This window comes from Fusarium keratoplasticum, chromosome 9 (genome assembly GCF_025433545.1).
Source record: "Fusarium keratoplasticum isolate Fu6.1 chromosome 9, whole genome shotgun sequence".
NCBI lineage: Eukaryota > Fungi > Ascomycota > Sordariomycetes > Hypocreales > Nectriaceae > Fusarium > Fusarium keratoplasticum.
Window position 1 is genome coordinate 217,114 of NC_070537.1, and position 21,722 is coordinate 238,835.

General features: G+C 51.1%; 9 protein-coding genes across 9 annotated transcripts; 4 read left to right on the forward strand and 5 right to left on the reverse strand.

The window, feature by feature from the left end:
• Nucleotides 1–71: 71 nt before the first annotated feature.
• Nucleotides 72–1,440, reverse strand: NCS57_01095000 (uncharacterized protein; the record flags this gene model as incomplete). Its single annotated transcript, XM_053060675.1, has 5 exons — nt 72–333; nt 386–608; nt 660–983; nt 1,030–1,263; nt 1,326–1,440. 5 exons carry the CDS (start codon nt 1,438–1,440, stop codon nt 72–74), a joined length of 1,158 nt encoding a protein of 385 aa, XP_052909061.1.
• Nucleotides 1,441–2,215: 775 nt separating this feature from the next.
• NCS57_01095100 (MFS domain-containing protein) lies at nt 2,216–4,047 on the forward strand (the record flags this gene model as incomplete). The annotated part of the gene is made up of 8 exons (XM_053060676.1): nt 2,216–2,302; nt 2,357–2,624; nt 2,677–2,771; nt 2,821–2,880; nt 2,928–3,013; nt 3,069–3,702; nt 3,755–3,868; nt 3,922–4,047. The coding sequence occupies 8 exons, from the start codon at nt 2,216–2,218 to the stop codon at nt 4,045–4,047; spliced, it is 1,470 nt and encodes a 489-aa protein (XP_052909062.1).
• A 211-nt stretch (nt 4,048–4,258) lies between these two features.
• On the reverse strand, nt 4,259–6,142 carry NCS57_01095200 (uncharacterized protein; the record flags this gene model as incomplete). Its single annotated transcript, XM_053060677.1, has 4 exons — nt 4,259–4,514; nt 4,565–4,674; nt 4,726–5,468; nt 5,524–6,142. 4 exons carry the CDS (start codon nt 6,140–6,142, stop codon nt 4,259–4,261), a joined length of 1,728 nt encoding a protein of 575 aa, XP_052909063.1.
• A 252-nt stretch (nt 6,143–6,394) lies between these two features.
• NCS57_01095300 (Aldedh domain-containing protein) lies at nt 6,395–8,168 on the reverse strand (the record flags this gene model as incomplete). The annotated part of the gene is made up of 7 exons (XM_053060678.1): nt 6,395–6,757; nt 6,806–7,079; nt 7,127–7,498; nt 7,554–7,653; nt 7,707–7,993; nt 8,049–8,074; nt 8,124–8,168. The coding sequence occupies 7 exons, from the start codon at nt 8,166–8,168 to the stop codon at nt 6,395–6,397; spliced, it is 1,467 nt and encodes a 488-aa protein (XP_052909064.1).
• A 498-nt stretch (nt 8,169–8,666) lies between these two features.
• On the forward strand, nt 8,667–9,705 carry NCS57_01095400 (putative oxidoreductase yusZ; the record flags this gene model as incomplete). The annotated part of the gene is made up of 3 exons (XM_053060679.1): nt 8,667–8,983; nt 9,033–9,214; nt 9,278–9,705. The coding sequence occupies 3 exons, from the start codon at nt 8,667–8,669 to the stop codon at nt 9,703–9,705; spliced, it is 927 nt and encodes a 308-aa protein (XP_052909065.1).
• A 388-nt stretch (nt 9,706–10,093) lies between these two features.
• NCS57_01095500 (uncharacterized protein) lies at nt 10,094–11,992 on the reverse strand (the record flags this gene model as incomplete). The annotated part of the gene is made up of 5 exons (XM_053060680.1): nt 10,094–10,571; nt 10,641–11,556; nt 11,632–11,726; nt 11,782–11,840; nt 11,888–11,992. 5 exons carry the CDS (start codon nt 11,990–11,992, stop codon nt 10,094–10,096), a joined length of 1,653 nt encoding a protein of 550 aa, XP_052909066.1.
• A 793-nt stretch (nt 11,993–12,785) lies between these two features.
• On the forward strand, nt 12,786–15,704 carry NCS57_01095600 (Zn(2)-C6 fungal-type domain-containing protein; the record flags this gene model as incomplete). The annotated part of the gene is made up of 8 exons (XM_053060681.1): nt 12,786–12,845; nt 12,909–12,988; nt 13,059–13,880; nt 13,934–14,133; nt 14,192–14,324; nt 14,376–14,603; nt 14,664–14,819; nt 14,882–15,704. 8 exons carry the CDS (start codon nt 12,786–12,788, stop codon nt 15,702–15,704), a joined length of 2,502 nt encoding a protein of 833 aa, XP_052909067.1.
• Nucleotides 15,705–16,192: 488 nt separating this feature from the next.
• On the forward strand, nt 16,193–20,186 carry NCS57_01095700 (Zn(2)-C6 fungal-type domain-containing protein; the record flags this gene model as incomplete). The annotated part of the gene is made up of 7 exons (XM_053060682.1): nt 16,193–16,374; nt 16,429–17,047; nt 17,107–17,187; nt 17,247–17,902; nt 17,961–17,986; nt 18,239–18,748; nt 19,120–20,186. The coding sequence occupies 7 exons, from the start codon at nt 16,193–16,195 to the stop codon at nt 20,184–20,186; spliced, it is 3,141 nt and encodes a 1,046-aa protein (XP_052909068.1).
• Nucleotides 20,187–20,335: 149 nt separating this feature from the next.
• On the reverse strand, nt 20,336–21,634 carry NCS57_01095800 (PKS-ER domain-containing protein; the record flags this gene model as incomplete). The annotated part of the gene is made up of 4 exons (XM_053060683.1): nt 21,420–21,634; nt 20,588–21,366; nt 20,486–20,537; nt 20,336–20,438 (listed from the first exon to the last, which is right to left on the reverse strand). Exons 1-4 carry the CDS (start codon nt 21,536–21,538, stop codon nt 20,336–20,338), a joined length of 1,053 nt encoding a protein of 350 aa, XP_052909069.1. The 5' UTR covers nt 21,539–21,634.
• Nucleotides 21,635–21,722: the final 88 nt, after the last annotated feature.

The window sequence follows — 21,722 nt, forward strand, 5'->3', positions numbered from 1 at the left end:
AAAAGGTTGAAATGAATCACTACCTACTCTGGCTCAACTGATACAAATAGGACTAGCATTTCGGATACCATTTACTCTAATACTATTCCAAATCTTCCTGCTGTCTTTCCAGAATTCATCAAATCAATCACTCTGTGAATGTCGTTTATGTCTTTGAACGTCGTCATGTGTGCTTGGATGCCATGTTCATGACTAAAGTTGATAGCTTCCGGCATGTTCTTGGGAATGCCACTGCTACGGCCGGCAATCCGGTATTTGCCAAGGAGAATGTCGAGAGCGCTGATGGACAATGGCTTTTGAGGGATCCCAGCAACCATCAAAAGACCGTTGATGCTACAAGACCGGTTAGTCTAGAATATGATGAATTCGATAGGTTTTGCCTTACCGCAGTGTCCTTGGGGCACTTTCGTATGCTGCATTGGAAGCGCTGAATACGGCAGCAGCATGGCAGCCACCACCCGTGATCTTCTTGATCTTGGTTTCGTAGTCTCGTTCCTCAAGTGTGTTGATGACATAGTCGGCGCCCAGGCTTTTCGCATCGTCAAGCTGAGATTTGGAAATGTCGATGCCGACAACCTTGAGCTTCAGTGCCTTGGCATATTGCACAGCTTCCACTACGTTAGCGTGTTATAGTTCTTGATAGCATCTTGAGGACGCACCTAGATGCCCAAGGCCACCGCAGCCTACAATGGCGATCCACTGTCCCTCACGAAGGTCACATCCCCGGATAGCATGATAGGCTGACAAGACGTTAGTAAGCCCTTTGATCTCAGCGGCATGAATGAGGGATGGATACTGACCAGTGACCCCAGCGCAAAAGAGCGGCGCAGATGTGTCTGGGTTCATACCCTTGGGCAGAACCATGGCATTCCGATAATCAGAAACGGAATACTCGGCAAAGTGACCAGGACACGAAAAGCCGTGCATTTTTCCTGTTCCCTCTTCGCAAAACAGGTTATGGACTTGGCATCCCTCGCAATCATCTGATGGTGTCAGCATCGAACTGCTTTCGAGACCTTGTCCACGTACAACAGGCGTAACTGCAACCAAGGCAGCCAACAAGATCGCCAACCTTGAAACCCTTGACATCTTTTCCAACCCCGACCACATAACCTGTATTCTCGTGTCCGATCGTGATTTTATCGGTGGGAGGCTCCTCAGCCGTATGGCCCCAGAAGAGCATCTGGTGTGGAGTGTCAGTCGACTGGAGCAGTCCACAGGTCAAGGTAGCGTACCAGGTCTGAATGACATAGAGAAGCACTCCTTGTTTTGATAAGGATCTCATTATCCTTGTAACCAGGGATATCGATACGGTTAACTTCAACCTTGTTGCTCAGCTGTAAATGTTGTTAGTCGTTGTTCGAGGTCTGGGTGAGGGGTCATGGGTCTTGCCTTGTTGTATTGCGCGGCAAGCATGGTGCCTGTCTCCTTGGAACCCATGATGATCGGCTCGAACGTGATTCGATACTGTAGACACGTTGTATTGGGGAATCGTGAGAGTCTGAATAGACGGCGTCAAGGGTTACAGTCTTCGTTTGATGACTAGCTAGAAAACAAGCATAGACCTAGCAGGATCTTACGGTGAACATTCGACATTAAAAAGCATTGGAACCAATGCAGAAGAGCACCTGGATAATGACTCAGTTCATAGGCAGCGGTTCTTTCATTAGCCGCCTGATTGATTAGGTCGCCTGGAGAGCATCGGCTACCTGGCTAGCACTATGTTGGAGATCAATAAACCTATGAGTCTGTCGTGATTGGCTATTGACTTCCACGGAATTAGTTTCCGACTCCTGGACGTAAAGGTTGAAGGCCTTCATGAGTCAGTCAAGAGGGGCGTTAGTTACCCCACGGGTTATCCTCCATGCATAGCGCACCAAGTTGGCATGAGTCAGTCGCTCTGGCGCAAACTAATGGGGCCCAACGGCCCAAATCCGACACGATCTGAGTGACGTGGCGCTGAACGGTGGACCTGGGGTACATGCTACAACCCGGGGATCCGGGGATTCTGGGGTTCGAGACCAACCATGGGGAAACGGTCGATTCGACTATGATATCGGCATTATAAAGCCATCGAGCCGACGTTCACAGATGCAGTTTGTTCCCAGCCAATAACATCATACGCTGACTGATCTGTTTGGCTCTGTCACATCAACCGCTAACCTCGCTCAACAATCCTATCACCTTGCGTCCCCGTCACTGACGGCGCACCAACATGTTTACCAAACTGCGTGGAAGGTATCTTCAAGCTGCAATCACGTTCAGTGCTGGAAGCGCCTACTTGCTTTTTGGTTACGACCAGGTAAGTGTCTCTTGATCCCTCTGTCATGTTTAAGCGGCCAACAAGGAGTCGTAGGGCGTGTTGGGTGGTCTTGTTACCCAGCCCAGCTTCCTCGATGCCATCGGTAATCCGAGTCCCAGCTTCCTGGGCTTGATTGTCGCGTTGTACAACATTGGCTGCTTGGTGGGATGTATTGTAGCCTCCTTGATTGGAAACAAATGGGGTCGACGCAAGATCATCATTTGGGGCTGCATCATCATGATCATTGGAGGCGTTATCCAATCCGCTGCTTTTGGCGCGGCGCAACTCATTGTGGGCAGACTCATCTCTGGAGTTGGGAACGGTAAGTCTTCAACTTGTTCGTTCTTGATATCTGCTAAACATTACATCCCTAGGCATGAATACGAGCATTGTGCCAGTCTATGTCTCGGAGTGTTCACATGCAAAGCACAGGGGACGTGCTGTTGCAGTACAACTCTCAATCGTTATTGTAAGCGACCTCCTCCGTCTTGATACAATCGAAGCTGACTCTCTTTTAGTTTGGCACAGTCGTGGCCTACTGGCTTGATTATGGGACCATCAAGCATCTCACAGGAGAGGTAGTGTATTTGAGCTGTCTATTGAGCCATTAGCTGATACAAAGCAGGTCGTCTGGAGATTCCCGATTGCCTTTCAGAACGTCTTTGCCCTGGTGACGGTCGCTACACTCCCCTTTCTTCCAGAGACCCCAAGGTGAGGCATGAGGATCCCCTTTTGTAAACATCTCTAACTGATACCTTGATTGAAGATGGCTTTACTCCCACGAATATCGGACCGAAGCGATTGAAGTCCTCTCTCGATTGTATGACTGTCAGGAAGATGACCCAATCATCCAGTCAGTCCGGCAAGAGATCGAGACGGCCCTAAACCTCGAACATCAAACCGAAAAGTTCTCTCTCAAGAACCTCATCCACGACAAAACCCCGGTCAAGAATACCCGTCGACTTGTTCTCTGCTTCATGATTCAGCTGTGGCAGCAGTTCACAGGAATCAACGTCATCGCCTTCTACGTTACAATCGTTCTCGAGACCAACGTTGGCTTGTCCAAGGATACGAGCAGTCTTGTCGCTGGCTGTATCCAGATTGCTTTCTGGCTGAGCACGTTCCCTCCCATGTATCTACTCGATAGAGTTGGCCGTCGACCAATGCTCATGTTGGGATCTGTGTCACTCTTGACTGCTATGGCCGTCTTCACTGCGGGCATCGCGGTCAACACATCATCGACGTCAGCCATGGCTCTAGCGTTTCTCTTCATCTACGAGATATCGTTCGGCATGTCCTGGAACAGCATTCCTTGGCTCTACGCTCCAGAAATTACTCCTCTTGAGCTGCGACATGTGGGCTCATCCGTCGCCGCATTTTCTGAATGGCTCTGGACATTTGTGAGTATCTCATCGTTCCGTGGTCTCTAGTGCCAATGCTCATCTCTCAAAGGTCATTGCTCTTATCACGCCATATGCCATCGACACCGCAGGTTGGAAGTTTTACATCTTGTTCTGCGTCATGATTCTTCTCAACATTCCTTTCACTTATTTCTTCCTCCCAGAGGTAAGCTTGCTAACTCCAATTCCTCTCATGAGGGTCTGTCTAACGAATTCTAGACGAGTGGGAAAACACTTGAAGAGCTTGATTACGTTTTCTCTGGAGATGCATTCAACGCTCATGAGATCAAGGGCGACAGCGAAGAGGGCAGAGGATCGTGCGTCCAAGTCGAGAAGTCACTTTAGGGGGACAAGTCTGTAGATACATGGTTGTTTCGGAGGTAAAGACGGTAACGTTCAGGCTGAGCGGCTGGATCGGGGGGATACAAGCTTTGGTCTCGTACATCACCAGGTATAAATGGGGGTTGAGTAGGTACGGAGTAAATTATGATGTATTGGTCATTAATATTATTCCACAAATTTCATTGCCAATGGCAGAGACCAGCTTTGACTCTGTCTACTGGGTAATATCGGTAATTGCCCCAGTCATCGAAGGGAATCGATCCTGGAATGCTTTGCTAACTGTCCAATTCCTCAGATCCCGTATGTGCCTTTCAAAGATGGAGTGCAATGTGCCCTCCCCATTCAGATCTGACACAGCGTCTAACCCATCAAACTTCCAATTCACACTGACATTTTGGGAATAGTAATCTGAGAACAGCTGGAAAGGATATTCGGCTTGGTTCTCAATGAGGATATCGCGAACACCAGGCCTGACGAGTCAGCTTCTGATCCAAAGTGCCCATGAGGTGGCCAAGCTTACCACGGTATGTTGTCAATCCAAGCAGCGTGAGGCACGGCGATTTGTGTCACTGTCGGTCTCAGCCACGAAGGCATATCAGTGTAGTGTTGTTTAGTAGGGTGAATTTGCCACTGAATTGTCAGCTACACGTACTCATGGACGAGATGGAGGATGATACATACCCTCATGGTGTGGCACATCAAATAGAAGAAGGCCAGCTTTTCGGCCAATTGTACAGAAGGAAACGTCGACAACACTCTGGACATTATGCCACTCAAAGGGTGCACCGAATCGACCTGCTCAGGGTTGACGAGGGCACGTGTCGAGGGTCTTGGAGGACCAACGATCGAGTCCAGGTCCAGGCCATTCGACAGCATTTCCCTTCTCGACTTGAGAAATTCAAGAAGTATGAGGTCCAATGGGCATGTGGATGGCATGTGGGCAGGGAGAATTCCAAATACGGCGTTAGACGGGGCGTAATGACCGACATTGGCTATCGAGCCGCCAAAGTCTGAGTAGTCTTCGGTTGTTTCATGCTGGACCACGTGGGATGCTTCTGTTCCTGACTGTGATGAGGCGCTGTAGGGGATGTGGGAGTCGGGGGCCTGGTGGCTTCCAGGGGGTGACAGGAAGGCTGCGTTTGCTGCCGGGGAAACATGACAAATGGCATGTTCATTACCCATAGCATCCGTAATGTTATAGGTTTGGTCATGTACTGGGGCTACATGATTCGTGGGTGTCGGTGAGCTGTGGCTCTGCACCAGCTGGTCGTCAAAGGGCTCCTCCGAGTTGGATCCTCCAGCATCTGTGTCATGTTGAATCTGCGGGGATCCTTGATGACCTGCAGATAAGGAGTCGACATCGGGTTCTTCCTGACGAGAAGGGGTCCCCGTAGTGGTCTGTTGGCCCCCGACCTGGCTCTCGTCTGCCAAATAAGTCAGCTGGCTACAAAATAACTCTCATAGGTCTGCTAAGCTCACCCCGCGATACATCTGGGTCATGCGCGTCTTGGTCATGAGTCTTGCCGGCCTGCCTCAGGGCTTTTGTCACAAGCTCCGAGATAGCTTCCAGGCAGGTTATCAAGGATTGGTTCTCGTCACGCATGGAGTCAATTTGGGCGTCTTTCTGGCTGCAGCTTTCGCGCAGGTCGGCGCACGTCCCCTGGAGTTGAGAGAACTGAAGCTCAAGGTTGGTGATGCATTCCTTATTCCGTTGACGAAATGCGCGCTGTGCCCTACGATCGACGTTGCGTTTGTGCTGGATCTGCTCCTCTGTGAGATTCGACACGGCCCTGGAGCGCTTCCGGGAGGAGGCTGCTCTGGTCGTAGCTTGAGACTGAGCCCCGGTCATGATTGTGTAGCAGACTCGCGGGTGAATACAGATGGACGAATGGACGGTGAGCCAAGTAGATGATGCGAGCTCTGTATCAATCAAGGTCGGAGATGGGGGTACGGAGCCAGGCGTTGAACTGCCAGCCAAACCGGCTACCGAGGTGACGAGTGCGGGATCCCCCACGGGGTAATGCGGGGTAGTTCGATGAGCAGGATGGGATAACCAAGGATCAGATGAGGGCAATATTGTGCTGTGGATCACCAGCATGGATGTTTGACGGAGGAGAGTGAGGCGAAAGGAGGAAGCACGTTGGGAGGATGTGATCATTAGTCATGTACCAGATGCGTAGACGACGCTAGTGGCTGACTAGACAAAGTGGCTCCTGGTCTGGACGACCAGTGTGGGCTTGGCAGCCTCGACGCCACTCACACTGCACAAACTCTTTTCCTGAGAAGTGACCGCATCAAAATCTATCATCTGTTGATACTCTGCATCGCAAGTTCTTGCCTAAATCTCCCCTCAACACGCCATGTTAATCAGAATGGTCTTGGGCTCAGTGTACGCTCTCAACGCATGCTCTCCATTCTCCCGGCCAAGGCCGCTTTCCTTTGTTCCACCAAAAGGGCACGAAAACGAAATGGTGCTGATGCAGTTGATCCCGACAACTCCAGAGTCGATGAGCGAGCTAAGCCGAAGCGCCCGGGTGATGTCTTGGGTGAATACGCCAGCCATGAGTCCATACTTGCTGTCGTTGGCACGTTCAACTATTTCTTCTTCCGTTTCAAACCTGTTGATGACGGCTACCGGTCCAAAGATCTCATCTTTGTAGATGAAGGATGTATCTTTGGTGTCGGCGAAGACGGTCGGTTCAATAAAGTAACCCTGTATCGGTTAGGCCCTGGTTGGTCAGGCCCATATCAATGCACTCACCTTGTCACCCAACTTTTGCCCTCCGATCAACACTTGTCCGTCCTTTTTCTCTATGGCAGATGAGATGATGCCCATGATACGATCGTGCTGGGCCTTGTCCACAACCGGCCCAATCTGCGTCTCGGCCGCTTCCGGGTCACCAATGACTTGTCGTTTCGTCTTGAGGCCTTCAAGGTAGGCTTCAATAAATCTGTCGTAGATCCCTGACTGCACGTACACTCTTGTTGCTGCGAAACAGATCTGACCCGAGTTGCTTACGAGTGCATTGACGGCCCTTGAATCCTTAGCAACGACGACTTGGACAGGAATAGCTCTTCTCACCAGTTGACAGCATTTTCGAGATTGGCATCGTTGAATACCACGGCAGGGCTTTTACCTCCAAGCTCCAACGTGACTCTCTTCAGGTTGCTTTTGGCTGCCAAAACTTGCACCGTCTTTCCTGTCTGGATACTGCCCGTGAAGCTGACCTTGGCAACGCGCATGTGGGATGCGAGAGCAGCGCCTGTCGAGCCATCTCCAGTCAGGACCTGGAAGACGCCAGGAGGGAAGCCAGCCTCGAGTACCAGCTTCCCAAGCTCTGCAGCCATCAAAGGTGTCTTCTCGCTGGGTTTCAAGATGAAAACATTTCCGGTGGCGAGTGCCGGGGCGGCCTTGAGTCCGACAGAGGCCAGTGGTCCGTTCCATGGGATAATGCTGCCGAGACATTAGTTAACAGCCAAAACAAGAACGGTCGGTGATCAAGTCTTACCCTGCCACAACGCCAAGTGGCTCATTGCGGACTATCTTGTAGAAACCGTCATCAGCGGGAAAACTCTGACCAGCATGTTTATCGACCCATCCGGCGTAATCTTGTCTTGTCAGTTTCTAAGCACCATGTCTCCAAGATTTGAACAAAACTCACAACGGAAGCAACCAATAGCGGTGCCAATCTCGGACTTTCCAAAGGGAAGAAACGGGGCTCCCAGGGTAAGTCGTGTAAGATAGGCAAGACGCTCTTGGTTGGCTTCGAGCAGATCGGCAAACTTGAGGAGAATTTCCGTCCTCTGGGTATGTGTCATTCGTCGCCAAGTCGAATCTGGCTTGAATGCCTCGTTGGCGTAGGCGACGGCCTCGTCAACATCCTTGTCGCCTGCGACTGGGATTCGATCGCTGACCAAATCTCCGGTGGCTGGATTGTATACAGACACGCTTGTGGCCTGTCAGCAACATGGCGCGGTAACTGGAAGGGGTTGAGGGTACTAACTATTTCTGGCTACTACTATCGACATACTTGAGTCGTCAGTTTGCACTCGACAGGACATAATGATAGGATTCTCACCTGGTTGTTGATAAACAATTGGGTCAAATGGGGTTCGAGCTCCATGGTGGTTGTTCTTAAAGGTGATCAGGCAGCGTCTTTGGAACGGCTATGTTATAGATACTTGATTGTCATCTACAATCTCAGAGTCAAGGAATGTAAAGGGGGCTCGCAAAACGGTGGTAGATATCCTACTTTTCGACTTGATATCTACATTGTTTACACTGGTTCCTTTGTCACATGGGTTTAGCAACATGGTCAAGCGAAGCCTGGAACTGAGTAATGTGCCAGGCTCCACAATGGATGGAACATGTTTGCCAGAAGTGGGTGTGCCATGAGTCATGTCAGACCATCCGCATCAAGCAAGGGTGCTAAACTTACCCGGTACCATAACGTCATGGAGTCGCGTCGTGAAGCGGGCTACTTGACGCGTGTTGTAGTTGATACGTTTGCTGAACAGGAATATCACGGGGCCTGTTTAACGTCGCTGGAGCTTGCATCACCAGGAATCTATTCTCAAGTACATCAATTTTCGCATTAACGGATAGCAAACAAGCTCGCGCCATGACATCCACTGCTGAAATCGCCTCAACCAAAACCTCCAAGGTCTGGCTTGTAACAGGGTGTTCCACTGGTCTTGGTAGATGCCTGGTCCCAGCCGTTCTGGCACGAGGCGACAAGATTATTGCCACAGCTCGACAGGTCTCTACCCTGAAAGATTTGGAAAATGACGATAATGTCAGAGTGCTCTCTCTTGATGTCACGGCAGATCAGACTGAGCTTGCCGCCAAAGTCCAGGAGGCTCAATCATTTTTTGGAAGAATAGACGTTCTGGTAAATAATGCAGGATGCGTGATTTCGGGCGTCTGGGAAGAACTCAGGTAGGCTCCTAAACGGAATTACTGTTTCAATATCTCACAGTCATTTCAGTGCCAACGATATGAAGAAGGAGTTCGACACCAACTTTTTCGGGGCCCTGAACATGACCCGAGCTGTCCTTCCGTTTATGCGCTCGCAAAAGTCAGGAATCATCATGTTTATGGGAAGCATTGCGGCCTGGCATAGTGCCGCTTCAGGCGGGCTCTATGCTTCCTCCAAGTGCGCGCTGGAAGGCAAGTTCTCGCATCAACAGCTTCACCCATCTGTTCATACCCACTGACTTTTTTCCAACGCAGGCGCTGTCGAATCTTTATCTAGAGAAGTCTCAGATCTTGGTATTCGTGTGCACATTTTTGTCCTGGGCCGTTTTCGTACTGGTATCCTGGGAGAACAGAGCGAAATTGCAAAGATGAACTCGCACCAAGGCATCGCCGACTACGCCAGGGTAAAGAATGACTTTGCACATCACTTGATGACTTCTCATGATAACCAGCCCGGAGACCCTTTTCGAGCTGCGGAAAAGATGGTTGATATAGCAAGGGTGGAGAATCTCACTGCCACCCAAGTCTTGAACCTGCCGTTGCGCATCCCTCTTGGGGCAGAAGCGGTGGATGTCATGAGACGGAAATGTTTGGAGACTCTTGCCGTGTTGGATGGATGGGACCGGTTCAGTGCGGAGGCAGACTTTGAGGATTCTGAACGACTGCCTGCGTTCTTTTCGTAGCAAGTATGCGAGTATGGATGGAGAACATGTGCTTTCCCAAGGTTAGTTGTTCTCCTCTCATAGACACGTTCGGTTGCACTGTCGTATTCCATCATGATCTGTAAAAATACATTCCACATGAGCAACACTGAGAACATTGAGATGATGGTAAGGTGGGGAAGATAAAAGCCAGGCACCCAAGCCAGGTTGTCAAGTACAAGGTCACTTTGACCACAACTATTATATCGAGAGATTGGATCTCGTCACCGCCTAGTTGAACATGTAATTCTGAACAAGAGTCTGGCAACCACGTAACTTGGCATGAATTGTATTCGAGTCCTGTTTTATATACCTAGACCAAGCAACGATTTAATGTCAGATGTGAACTCTCCCATTGCGGCCTAATGCCCTATCCTCTATTCAACAGGCGGACAAGATCCTCAAGAGGATCTGGGGTTGTTAAACCACTCCAAAACACTGCCAACCCGATGCTGGCGATGAGGGCCAGCCATGTCCGTGATGAGATACTCTTCAAGTTCCTCCATGTCCTTCGAATGATCCAAAATGGAGATCCTCCTGTCATGAGAAAATGATTCCACTTGGGGAAGAAGGTGGCTTGCCAGAAGGTCACGGCAAGACCAGGCCATGCAGCCGAGTTGCGACCAGCCTTGTTGATGTACCAGTTGCTGCATCCCGCGGAGAAGACAGTCTCGCCAAGCTTCTTATCCAGGTCCTGGATAAAGCTCTCTTCAGCATCTTGCTTCACTTCAATCACGTCGGCGTATCCGTCAATAACTGGCTTCACAAGCACAGACGTGATGTAAGCCACCTGCACTTCGATGGCATAGATGACAGAGTTGAAGGCGGGAAACGTGTTTGGTCCAAATCTTGCGCAAGTTAGCAAATTTGTAGCCTGTGGTGACAAGTTAAATGGCATAGAAGGTATTTGAACTCACAAGATAGCAAGGTTTGGCATGTTGTGCACGAATGTTCCCATGTATGCTTGAGCACCGCGTCGTCTAGACCATTGCTCCTGGAGCTCCTCGCCAGTCTTGCCAGTGATCGTCATCGGGGCAAGAAAAGACTGAACGTCAAAGCCGGTTGCCAGAATGACTGCGTCAAAGTCTTCCGCCTTGCCCGTCTCACTGACAAGGCCGTTTTCAGTGAACTCTTGTATGCCCTCTGGGAGCAGTTCAACATTGTCACGATGCAGAGACGCCAGATAGCCGGGATCATAGATTCGTCTTTTGCAGCCCAGAGGGAAGTCGGGAAATATAAAGTCATGGTATTTCCGAGGCGCTTCTCTGCGGATGTAACTTCTTGCCTCTGCCTCAACAGCAAGACGCTTCTTGATCTGCCTTTCGTCGGACCCGTACACTGAGGCGAGACTGTCGGTCTTGAGAAAGAGATCAAGCCTGTGGTACCTCTGCCAGAATGGCAAATAGCGGAAGCAGAACTTGTCAAAGGCAGAGAACCCCCTGTTAGGTCGAGGATGGTACCACTGGGGGCTGCGGGCGTATTGAACGAGCCGTTTGACCCCCGGTGCGATCGAGGGCACCACCTGGGCAGCGCTACAGCCATTCCCGATTACAGCCACGGCTTTGTTTGTCCAGTCAAAGGTGTGATCCCACTCGGCTGTGTGGAATACTCTGCCTTTGTACTTGTTCATGCCAGGAAATCGAGCCGGTCGAGGGATCGAGAAGCCGCCAACTGCTGAGAGGAGAATGGTGCATCGCTTGGTGAACTTTTCTCGAGTGACTGGGTTGACAAAGTGGACGTGCCATGCCCCGTCTACCCACTCAGCACCGGTACACTCGGTGTTGAAGCGAAAGTGGCTGCGTAGCTGGAACTTGTCCACTGTGTTCTCCATATCTATGTTGATGTTAACTACTCATCTGCCATTGACGAGAGATGGATAGACGGCAGGGGGTGTTGCAAGGTTCGTACATCTGAGAATCTCCTCTTGGTCTGCCAGTGCTTGAGTCCAGTCAGGATTTAGATTGAAGCTGAAAGAATAAAGATGTATGGGGACATCGGAGCCGCTGCGCAAATAGAGTCAACATCTTCAATAGCTTGCGTAGGTCCGGGCAAACGAACCATCCTGGGTAAGTATTGACTCTCCAAGTACCTCCAAGGCCTTCTCGCTTCTCGTAGATCTGTATGTAAGGTACGTTAGTGGCGTGGGGCAGGATGGAGACGGGACAAGACATGCCTCGAAGTTTCTGAAGCCAAGTTTCTCTTTGAGGGTGTGCGCCATGGAGATGGCGGCAGCACCGCCGCCAATGATGATGATGTTGGGCGTAGACATGTTCGGTCTTGTCCTGCCTTGGTATAGGAACGGTGTTTGAATGGTTCAAGTTTGCTGCTTCAGGCCAATATCCAACGGTGTCCTGTTGAAGACCACTGTAGATAAATAGTTCCCATCTCTTTGCTTGTGCTTGCCGAGCGAGGCGTAGGATGAGGTACTGAGCGAAGACTGTAGTAGCACAAGACAGCGAAATGGACTCGGCCGTCTCCGTTTGCGGGTGTGGAGGTTGATTCCACGGGTTTAGATTCCGAGACCAAGGCCTTCGGACACGTAACTTGTTTCACCCTCGGCCCAAAGGTTGGACTTAGCCGCCGGCAAGATTTCCACCGAGATGGACTGCGTAATTGTTTCAATGCCGTTTACCTCGAGTCTACTACTGTCAACACAAATCATCGATTGCAAGGCACCGCATTGTTCTGAGGCTTGTATTCATCGCTCTGACTTTACTCTACCGTACCCGGATGATTGTCTGCGTGCTCTCTTATGCCCTTCCTGCCTAGTCCATACTAGGACAAGATTCCTCCGAAAATCGTGAGCCTCTAGTGGTTCTACTGTACTGTAGGTCAGTTAAAAATGCATGGGCATGTCGTTTGTCATGCTCTGGGGACCAACAAGTGGCACATGTCATGTCCACCCCCGCATCTTGCTTCCCCAGAAAAGCCAGACTAGCCCCATTATGTCAGGGGTTGGAAACCTGGGGTACCTTGAAATTGATGAGATTTTTCATCTAGCTCCATGACTCCGCAGGTCTGCCTATTCTTGTATCATGGTCAAGCAATCTTGTCTGTCAAAAATGGCCGGATCAAAGTACGTCAAGAGTGCATGTCTCAACTGCAGGCGGAGAAAGGTCAAGGTAAGCATGGTTTGCATTGCTTTGCCAATCCTGCACTTCTTGACCTGACCGACCGTGTTGCAGTGCGACGGGAACCATGTTTGTTCCAACTGCGTAACCTCGAATCTCGAGTGCTTCTACAATGTTGATGGTGACATGCGAAGGTGCGTGTGGCAGAGCCTTTTCCATTACCATCTCCTGCTGGATGCTAACACTCTCTACCCCAAATCGCAGATTATCAACCAAAAAGACAATCGTGAATCTCGAAGAACGCATCGGTCAACTCGAAGGTGTGCTGCGAGAGCACAATATCGAACAGCCCCAGCCAACACCAACCTCAGCACCTGGATCAGCCACCTCCCCCAAACACACATCTTGTACGTCAGAAGCACAGCCGTGTGCCAGTGCAAACCAAATCCAGAGTGGCAACCGCAAAGGCCACGATGAGCGTCAACCGTCAGACCCCAAGACTCCTTCGTTGGCACTCGAGTGCGCATCGTCGCCGAGCATTATCAAGACTGGATCCTACGACCCGATAAAGGATCCGGATGCCTCGCGCGAAGTTAGAATGGACCCAGCACCGCCCCCCAGTATCTCGAACCCAAGCGACCACTTCGTGCTGGTTGATACACCAGATTCTCAGCCCGCGCCGTATCCGAGCTCTCTCCATACCAATGTACAAGATTCTGGAGACGACGACAATAGCATAACGGGTATCCTGTCTGCACGCATGGGCGCGCTGAGACTTGTTGAGGATGGGCAACTCCGGTACTACGGACCAACGTCGAATCTGCATGTGCATGCAGATGGGCTTCGATCACTCTCCAGTCCGTCATTCCGCTCCGTGGCGACTGAAGGCATTGGTGTGCTGCGGAGATTAGGGTTAGATCAGGAAGTGCCTTTGGCCCTTGAAACCCACCTCGCGATGCTCTATTTCGCTTGGGAAGACCCGGCCATCCACGTTGTCGACCAAGAGACGTTTTTCGCTGAAAAGCGACGTTGTCTGTTACAAGACACAGGGAGCCCATACTATTCCGAAACTCTCAACAACGCCATGTAAGTGACTGGCCTAGCACACTATTCATCTAGCAGAACGCTGACCCATTAAGTTGTGCCATGGGCGCCAGCTTAGCAGCCGGAGAAAACCTCTACCTTCCGGAGCCAGCCTCCGAGTTCTTCTCTGCCCGTGCCAAGGCGCTCTTGGATGTTGAAATGGACAGCCCTACAGTTGCCACCGTACAGGCGCTGGTCATTATGAGTGCCACAGAAGCAGCATCCACCCGAGATGCTCGCGGCTGGCTCTACAGTGGTTGGTGAAACAAGAAGTATATTTTATAGTCGAATGAGACTAACCATATACGTTCCAGGCATGGCAACTCGGCTGAGTGCCGACTTGGGGCTTCATTTGGACATGACCAAGCACATCCGTGACGGGCTCCTCACACCCCGTGACATGGAGATACGACAGACAGCCTTCTGGGGAGTCTTTATTCATGAACAGTAAGATCTGTGAAGCCCAAGCAAATCCTTGCTAACCTGGTTTATCGGCAGCATGTGGAATCTCTATGCCGGCCGCCCCTGGGGGTTGGGGATTCAAAACATAACTATCCCCAAGCCAGAGGCCGAGCTGGAAGACAAGGATTGCAAAATATGGAAGTCCTATCCAAGCACTGCTTGGCAACCTCGTGGGCTCGAGTCCGGCGTGCTCTTCCCGGTTCGCGCCTGTACCGCTGCCAATGCCACACTTTGTGGTTTCATGCGGCAGATAAACACTACACTGTAACGTCATTGTGAAACCTGGAATGTGGGTAGGAAAGGTACTGACTCGACCGACGTCAGGTATGCTGGAGAAACCATGGAGCTGAGCGCACTCGTCGATTTTCTCATCAAGACCAAGCAAGAAATGATGGAATGGCATGCAGGCTTATCTCCGCTGCTGGGTATCAGTGACATGGGGTCAAGCAGAATCTATCATCCTGCCATTCTTCAACTACAGTGAGTTACCATGCCCTTGCACGACTTGTCTCTTTGGGTTCTTCTGGGCTGATGGACACCAGTATGCAATATTATGCCACCCTCATCTTTCTATATCGGCCATATCTCTCATGCCAGCTGGTATCTCAGATGACACCACGGAGTACGCCAGAGAGCCGATCAGCAATGCAAAGCGTTCCGAGTGACTGCGTCGCAGCAGCCCACCAGGTAGCTGAGATTCTCCGATGCTATCAGCAACAACACTCGCTCCGGCATGGGAACGTACAGATCGTTCACATAATTCTCACCGCGTCTCTCACTTTTATTTACGATGTCTGCACGCGTAGCTATGCAGAGTCCCGCCATTCTCTGAGCGACCTGCAGCTTTGCTGCCACTCACTGGGGGAGATTGGCCGGTGCTTTGGGAACGCAACACGGGCGTTAGAGGTCGTCATCCTTGTAAAGAGTGAATGGCAAAGGGCTGCTGGACCCCGAGGAGGTCAGAAGACTGGGACAAAGCGTCCAAGCTTCAGCATGTCTGGCAACTCGGAGGAGCTTGACGGAGATGATCGGCCCAGGCGAAGACATCGAACCTCGATCATAGACAACGACAGGTTCCAGGCACCCAATTTCAACATGCCTCCTCTCTTTACCGATGAAGGCGTTTTGGGTCTCGAAGACGTGAACATTGGCAGACCCAATCTCGATGCACAATGCCAGGATATGTGGCCCTTCTCGGGCGACGCTGGCTTTGACGTGAACGAAATGATGCCGCCGATCGACTGGTTCAACAATCAGCTGCTCGAAGGGACCCATATACCAACACAAGATGCGTTGCCTGAAGCTCAGGCAGAAATGCAGGTTATTCCAGACGAGCCGAGTGTCGAACCCTCAAACACGGCGTAATGCACTTTTACGGATCTGGTCATGATTCAGTTCCAATGCGGGATAGGACAGATTGGGTTTTATGACATGTAATTCGAACTGCAAGTCCACCATGTTAGGATAGGTACCAAGAACTTGAATGGAAAATATCGACATCGTCTTGAGCCTGTCGCCTCTTCGTGTTCTCGGGCAATCTAAGCACTTGAACCAAGCAAAAGGAGTACAATGTAAGGCATGTGCCCGTTGATGATGAAGATGAGGAAGCGATCAAGTCATGAGTCAAACATGCCCTTGAATCACGTACATTCCATTGCAGCTCGTCATAATCGAGGTCAGTCTGCCTAGCCCAGCTCCACACAAGCTGTCAAAGCCGTGGAAATGGATCCCGCGCCACAAACTTCCGAGGATGGGGGAATGTGGAGCAAGGGGCAGAAGGATATACTTAACACGGAGCCGAGCAACGCTTACCTCGGGTCGATAACGCATGCAATCGACTCACGGTTGGCCCAATGAGCACCTCTACACTGCGCCGCACCTCGATGGAGAGGATATCGAGAAGGAGAGCCGCGAGGGCTTGCTTGAAATGCCGAAAGCGCAAGGTTCGCTGTGATGTAACCCGCACCTCTCAGCCATGCAGTAACTGCCGGTATAATGCCCACGAATGCATTGTAGTGCCTCGATTCTTTGCGCCGTATGTAGACCCATTGTGCTGTTGTCACGAGAAACGCTAATCATCTTTATCTAGGATACCAGGCGATTTCTCATTCCAACAACATTTACCGGACTTGCACAAACGTCTCGATGATTCTCTGTCTCTTGAGATCTTGGAATTCTCACCTCCAACACCCCCCATTAATACTTCCTCTGCTGGGGAGGCTACTAGCCTTCCCGCATCTTCCATCATCGAGGAGGTCTACCCAGTCGCCCAAGCAGAGGCAGATTTATTCCATAACTCACCAATCCATTCAAACGACCTCTCTACACAGCTTTCATACGACCAAACCAGTGCTGAAAGCGATCGCCGGACATCTTTCGGAACTGCCATTGATGAAGAAGCACCCAAAGTCTCTGGTGAGATTGCAGCGCCCCTGGCCATCACAGCCGGATGCTGGGAAGAAATCGGAGCCGCCGAAATACCATCCCGTTATGATTTCGCCCTTGAGTCCCAGGGGTGCTACAGGATTCCGTCAGCACCCGTCCTCAAAACATTCATGCATCATTACTTTCTCTATGTTCATCCGATGCTTCCAGTCTTAAATGAGGGCGACTTTTGGGATCTACACTTTCCAGAAATACAGACGACTTCAAAGACTCGTCAACCCAGTATTCTTCTGCTCCAGGCAATGCTCTTTGCTGCGTGTCCGGTAGGCTTTCGATTAGGGATCTATACTAAGACCAAACCGTACGCTAATCTTGTGCCAAGTTTGTCGCTGAAGAGGACGTCAAAGGATTGGGCTTCGAGACGATTCGCCAGGCAAAGGCTTCCTTCTACAAGCAAGCAAAGGTATTCCAACACTACGGTTCTCAGACTTGACGATATTCTGGGCTAATGCATCTGAGCAGCTTCTATACTCTGCGCAGGACCCCTCGGATCATGTCCTGATGGCGCAGGCTGCACTGTTATTAACCCACCGATGCCCTTCGCTCGGCGATGGTGAGCAAAGAGCGAATAGCACTTGGCTCAGTCGTGCCATCCAGCATGCAAAGGCATTGAATGCAGACAGGTGTGCCAACAGCCTTGATTCCGCCTCGCCCCAGCAGGGAAAGCGCAACAACACTCTACGTCGAATCTGGTTGTCCTGCATCATCCGCGATCGGGTCTTGTCTCTTTGTCTCCGTCGAAAGGTCCAAATTAACCATACGAGCTACGCCATGTCTCACGACGAATTCTCTGATGAGATCCAGCGTTCTCGAGTTTACGACGCTGATTCAAAACAGTCCCTCATCACCATCATGCTCTTAATGACAGAGCTGTGCCTGTGCCTATCAAACATTTTGACAGTGGCATATTCGGTCAGAGACTTGACAGGGTCCGAGTCCCACGGCTCATCTAGAAAGACAATGCAGATTTGGGAGTGCAAGAAGGATCTCGAAACGTGGTCCCTCAAGGCCGTGGCCTCCTCACCGGTGCTAGCAAGCACACAGCCTGGCCGTCACCAAGGCGGCGAACCGACAAGCTCCATCTTGATGTTTGCCCATCTTGTCTGGATTTATTATCAGTAAGACTACCCTTGCCAGGTCTCTGATTGTCGATGCATTTGCTGATTGACCCAACAGCTCTAGTCGAATCACGCTCTGTAACAGTGAGTTGCTGTTGGACGCGGCTACCAATACCATTTTCCCCTGTGGCAGTGCCCGGTTTCCATCAACGACAATCGAAAGAATACGCGTGGAGCTCTGGGATGCAACAACGGACATGACGCAGAGACTTGGTCAGCTTCTGAAGCTTCAGCTGGCACACTACCTACCTAGTAGTGTCGTGAGCTGTATAGCACTGCCACTGGCCCTTCATCTACTAGATGCAAAGTTATCTGTAACAAGTCCTTGTAGATCAGCTGATGAGACTAGGGGGGTTGGGAGACAGAACTGCCTCAACATCCTCATCAAGGCCATACGAGAGTACCGCCCGAGGCACGAGGAAGCAGATTGGATCACAAGAGCCATCAGGTATTTCATGGAGTGCACATACCTTGAACCGGCTGCATCATCCAGACAAACCGTGAATGGCCAAAGTCCCGAGGCGGATGATGTCATGACACAGAATCCAACACACTATCTCAAGTTGGCCTTGACCCTCGACTTGAGCCTCGGCCAGGACCGACTGCCCGTGGAGAAGGACTTTCCTGCCAGAATACAGGCCCTGATAAGTAGAACCGGATGCTTTATGCCCATTGTATTCTCGCATGGAGTCCAAGTCGGTGGCAGTGTTGGGGCTACTCCTGTGGAACAGCCCTCATCCGAGATGGAACAGAGCGCCGTGGGTTGCGCGTCGCCGCAGGTTCCGGATTTTACTGGATGGATCCAGAACGACCGGTCACTATTCTTTGCTCAGGAAATGGGGTTGGGTCCGTAGATGAATGAGCCATCGCGCGGTGTTTGTGAACCTTGAGGACACCTCCAAATGAAGCCGCTCTTAGATGTTGGAGCTTGCCTCAATGGTGCTGTACGCCCCCACCATACTCTGCCGGAAAGAGAGGGATCGGAATTTAAATCCGGGACCACTCCAGACCTGATAGATACATATAAACGAGCCACTGCAGTGGCCATGGTGCCTCTCCTTGATCTGCTCCAGACGATCTGTGTTATAATCACCCGAGCTACCAACCCATTCTACGCCACTGTCGTGAAGTACTACTCAAGATGACTGGTCTGCCTGGGAATGGAGCCACTTGCACCTTGTCAATCATTGACACCACCTGTTCCCTGACCGTGCCAGCCGACACCCTGGTTGAGCCAACCATACCGGGACATGAGCTGATGAACTTTCCTACCTTCTCCTTCTTGATCACGCACGACACTACAAGGAAGCAGTTGCTATTCGACTTGGGCTGCCGGAAGGACTTTTGGAATCTCCCTGAACCTATCTCCAAGACCATCGATGAGAGGGTTCCTGGAATCAGGGTTGACGACAGCCTCGCTGACATCTTGCAACAAGGTGGCATTAACCTGGAACAAATCGAGGCGGCAATCATCAGTCATCACCACTACGACCACATGGGTGACCCCAGCACGTTCCCAAAGACCATGGACCTCATTGTTGGCCCCGGGTTCCGCAAACACTTCCTTCCTGGATACCCAAAGAACCCCAACTCACCTGTGCACGAGTCTGCCTTTCAAGGGCGAACGGTCCGAGAAGTTGACTTTGACGGGCACTCCAAGGTTGCTGGGTATGAAGCCATAGACTATTTCGGCGACGGCAGCTTGTTTCTCCTCAACACTCCAGGACACGCAGTCGGTCATCTTTCTGCCCTCGTCAGAACCACTCGCGACACGTTTGTTTTCCTTGGAGGGGACATTTGTCATTTTGGTGGTGCCTTCAGGCCAAATGAGCACACCCGTATGCCGGCGCAGCTCAAGAGGGAGGAGGTTGCACTACCGCCTTCAGCTCCTGAACTTGTATCGTGCGCACAATATCTCTCGTGCCATCCGAACCCCGACAGGGCGAGTTCGACGCCATACTATCAGCCCTGCAGCCGTGCCGACTCGTGGTATGTCGATCCACCGGAAGCACACAAGAGTGTGAACGCTCTCATGTCGCTTGACACAGACGACAAGGTCTTGGTCTTGATTGCCCATGACCCATCCATTGTGGTCGCTCTCCCGCTCTTCCCGAATGGCAACCTCAATCACTGGCATCAAGCTGGATGGAAGCAACTGCTGCGGTGGAGGTTCTTGGCTGAGCTTCCTGTCAATGGACAGCCGAGGCCGTATCTTGTCGACGGGACATATGTAGATGGGAAACGAGTGAAGACACTCGATGGAACCAGACTCGAGACACAGTAGTCTTCATGCAATTATCTTCCAACACCGTGTGGAATTAGATGATGGATAAGTCACTTGATGGCTTTGGTGTTCTTCAATGGCCAACTGGATGACATTTATTGATCGTCGTCATGGGTTTTAACACGAAGAATGGATTCCCTCAAACTGTCTTACTTCTCAGCATCAAATATGACCTTTTGGACTTTCATTGAGTCGAACAACTCGTATCCTTCAAGGGCGTTGCTCAGAGGCATCACCGTCGCCGTCATGAAACTATCATTTGTCAACCAGGGGACATACGCATGATTATATCGACTCACTCTAGTAGATGCTGTTTCTTTGCGAGTAGTTCCAATGCCTCGGTGAAGACGCCTGTACACAGACGTTAGCAACGAGTAGACACGTCAACTATCAAGACATACTTCGAACTGGGCATCTTCCCATCTTGATGGTGAGGTTCTTGCCATAAGCCTGGTTTCCAGTCCACGGGATCTCGCCATTGTGAACACCGACGCTAGAGATGGTGCCCCAGGGCCGAAGAAGCTCGAAACCCATCTTGAGCGCAGAACTGTGTCCCACGACCTCAATGACCACGTCGGCACCACGGCCGCCACTCAACTCCTTGACACGTTGTTCCAACTCGTCTTTCTGTGTGAGGTAGTTCCATGGCTCAGCACCGAGGCTTTTGGCAAGATCCAGTCTCGGCTCGATGCCGTCTACCGCCAGGATGGCTTTAGGCTTGTACTCGAGTGCAGCAATCAGAGCACAAATACCAACCGGGCCACAACCAATGACCACAACGAGGCTATCCTCAACATGCTTCTTGTCGAGATGGCTGAGACCGTTGGCTGCGGCGAAACAGCCGGTCGGAAAGATATCAGCCATCAGACAAAGTTTGACGTCATCCACCTCTTTCGGAGCCTTGACAACGGTGGTCTCGGCATAGGGTATTCTCACGTACTCGGCCTGCGCCCCGTCAAGAAGCGCAGTGCCAAAGAGAAGGCTTTTATCACAACGGGAGGAAAATCCACGTGAACAAAAGAAGCACTCTCCGCAGCTCACGGTGAAAGGACTGACGATGGCGTCGCCCACCTTCAGGTTCTTGACATCGGAACCAATTTCATCGATCAGGCCAGTGAATTCATGGCCCATGATGAATCCAGTTCCGGAGGGTTGATGTCCGCGAAAGACATGAAGCTCGCTGAAGAAAAGGTCAGCAATAGTGTTGGAAACGCTTCACTGGTGCTCTTGTACCTGCCGCATAGCGCTGTGTATTTGACCTTGACGATGATATCGGCGGGATGCTGAATGACGGGCTTAGGCCGATCCTCAAGCGCAACTTGCTTGACTCCTTTGAAAACAACAGCTCGCATCGTGACTAAGTTGGATATCCGTATCAGACTAGGACGTATGGAGCAGGGGAGTTGTCGGGTAATGATCTTGAAGAATGATGCAATTGCCTGAATCCGGGGAGCAGTGGTTCACGGGGGCGGTGTCTATCAGCGATCGACGTTGAGCCACACTTGTACCCGGCGTCCAGTGGCAGCCGGCCGAGGA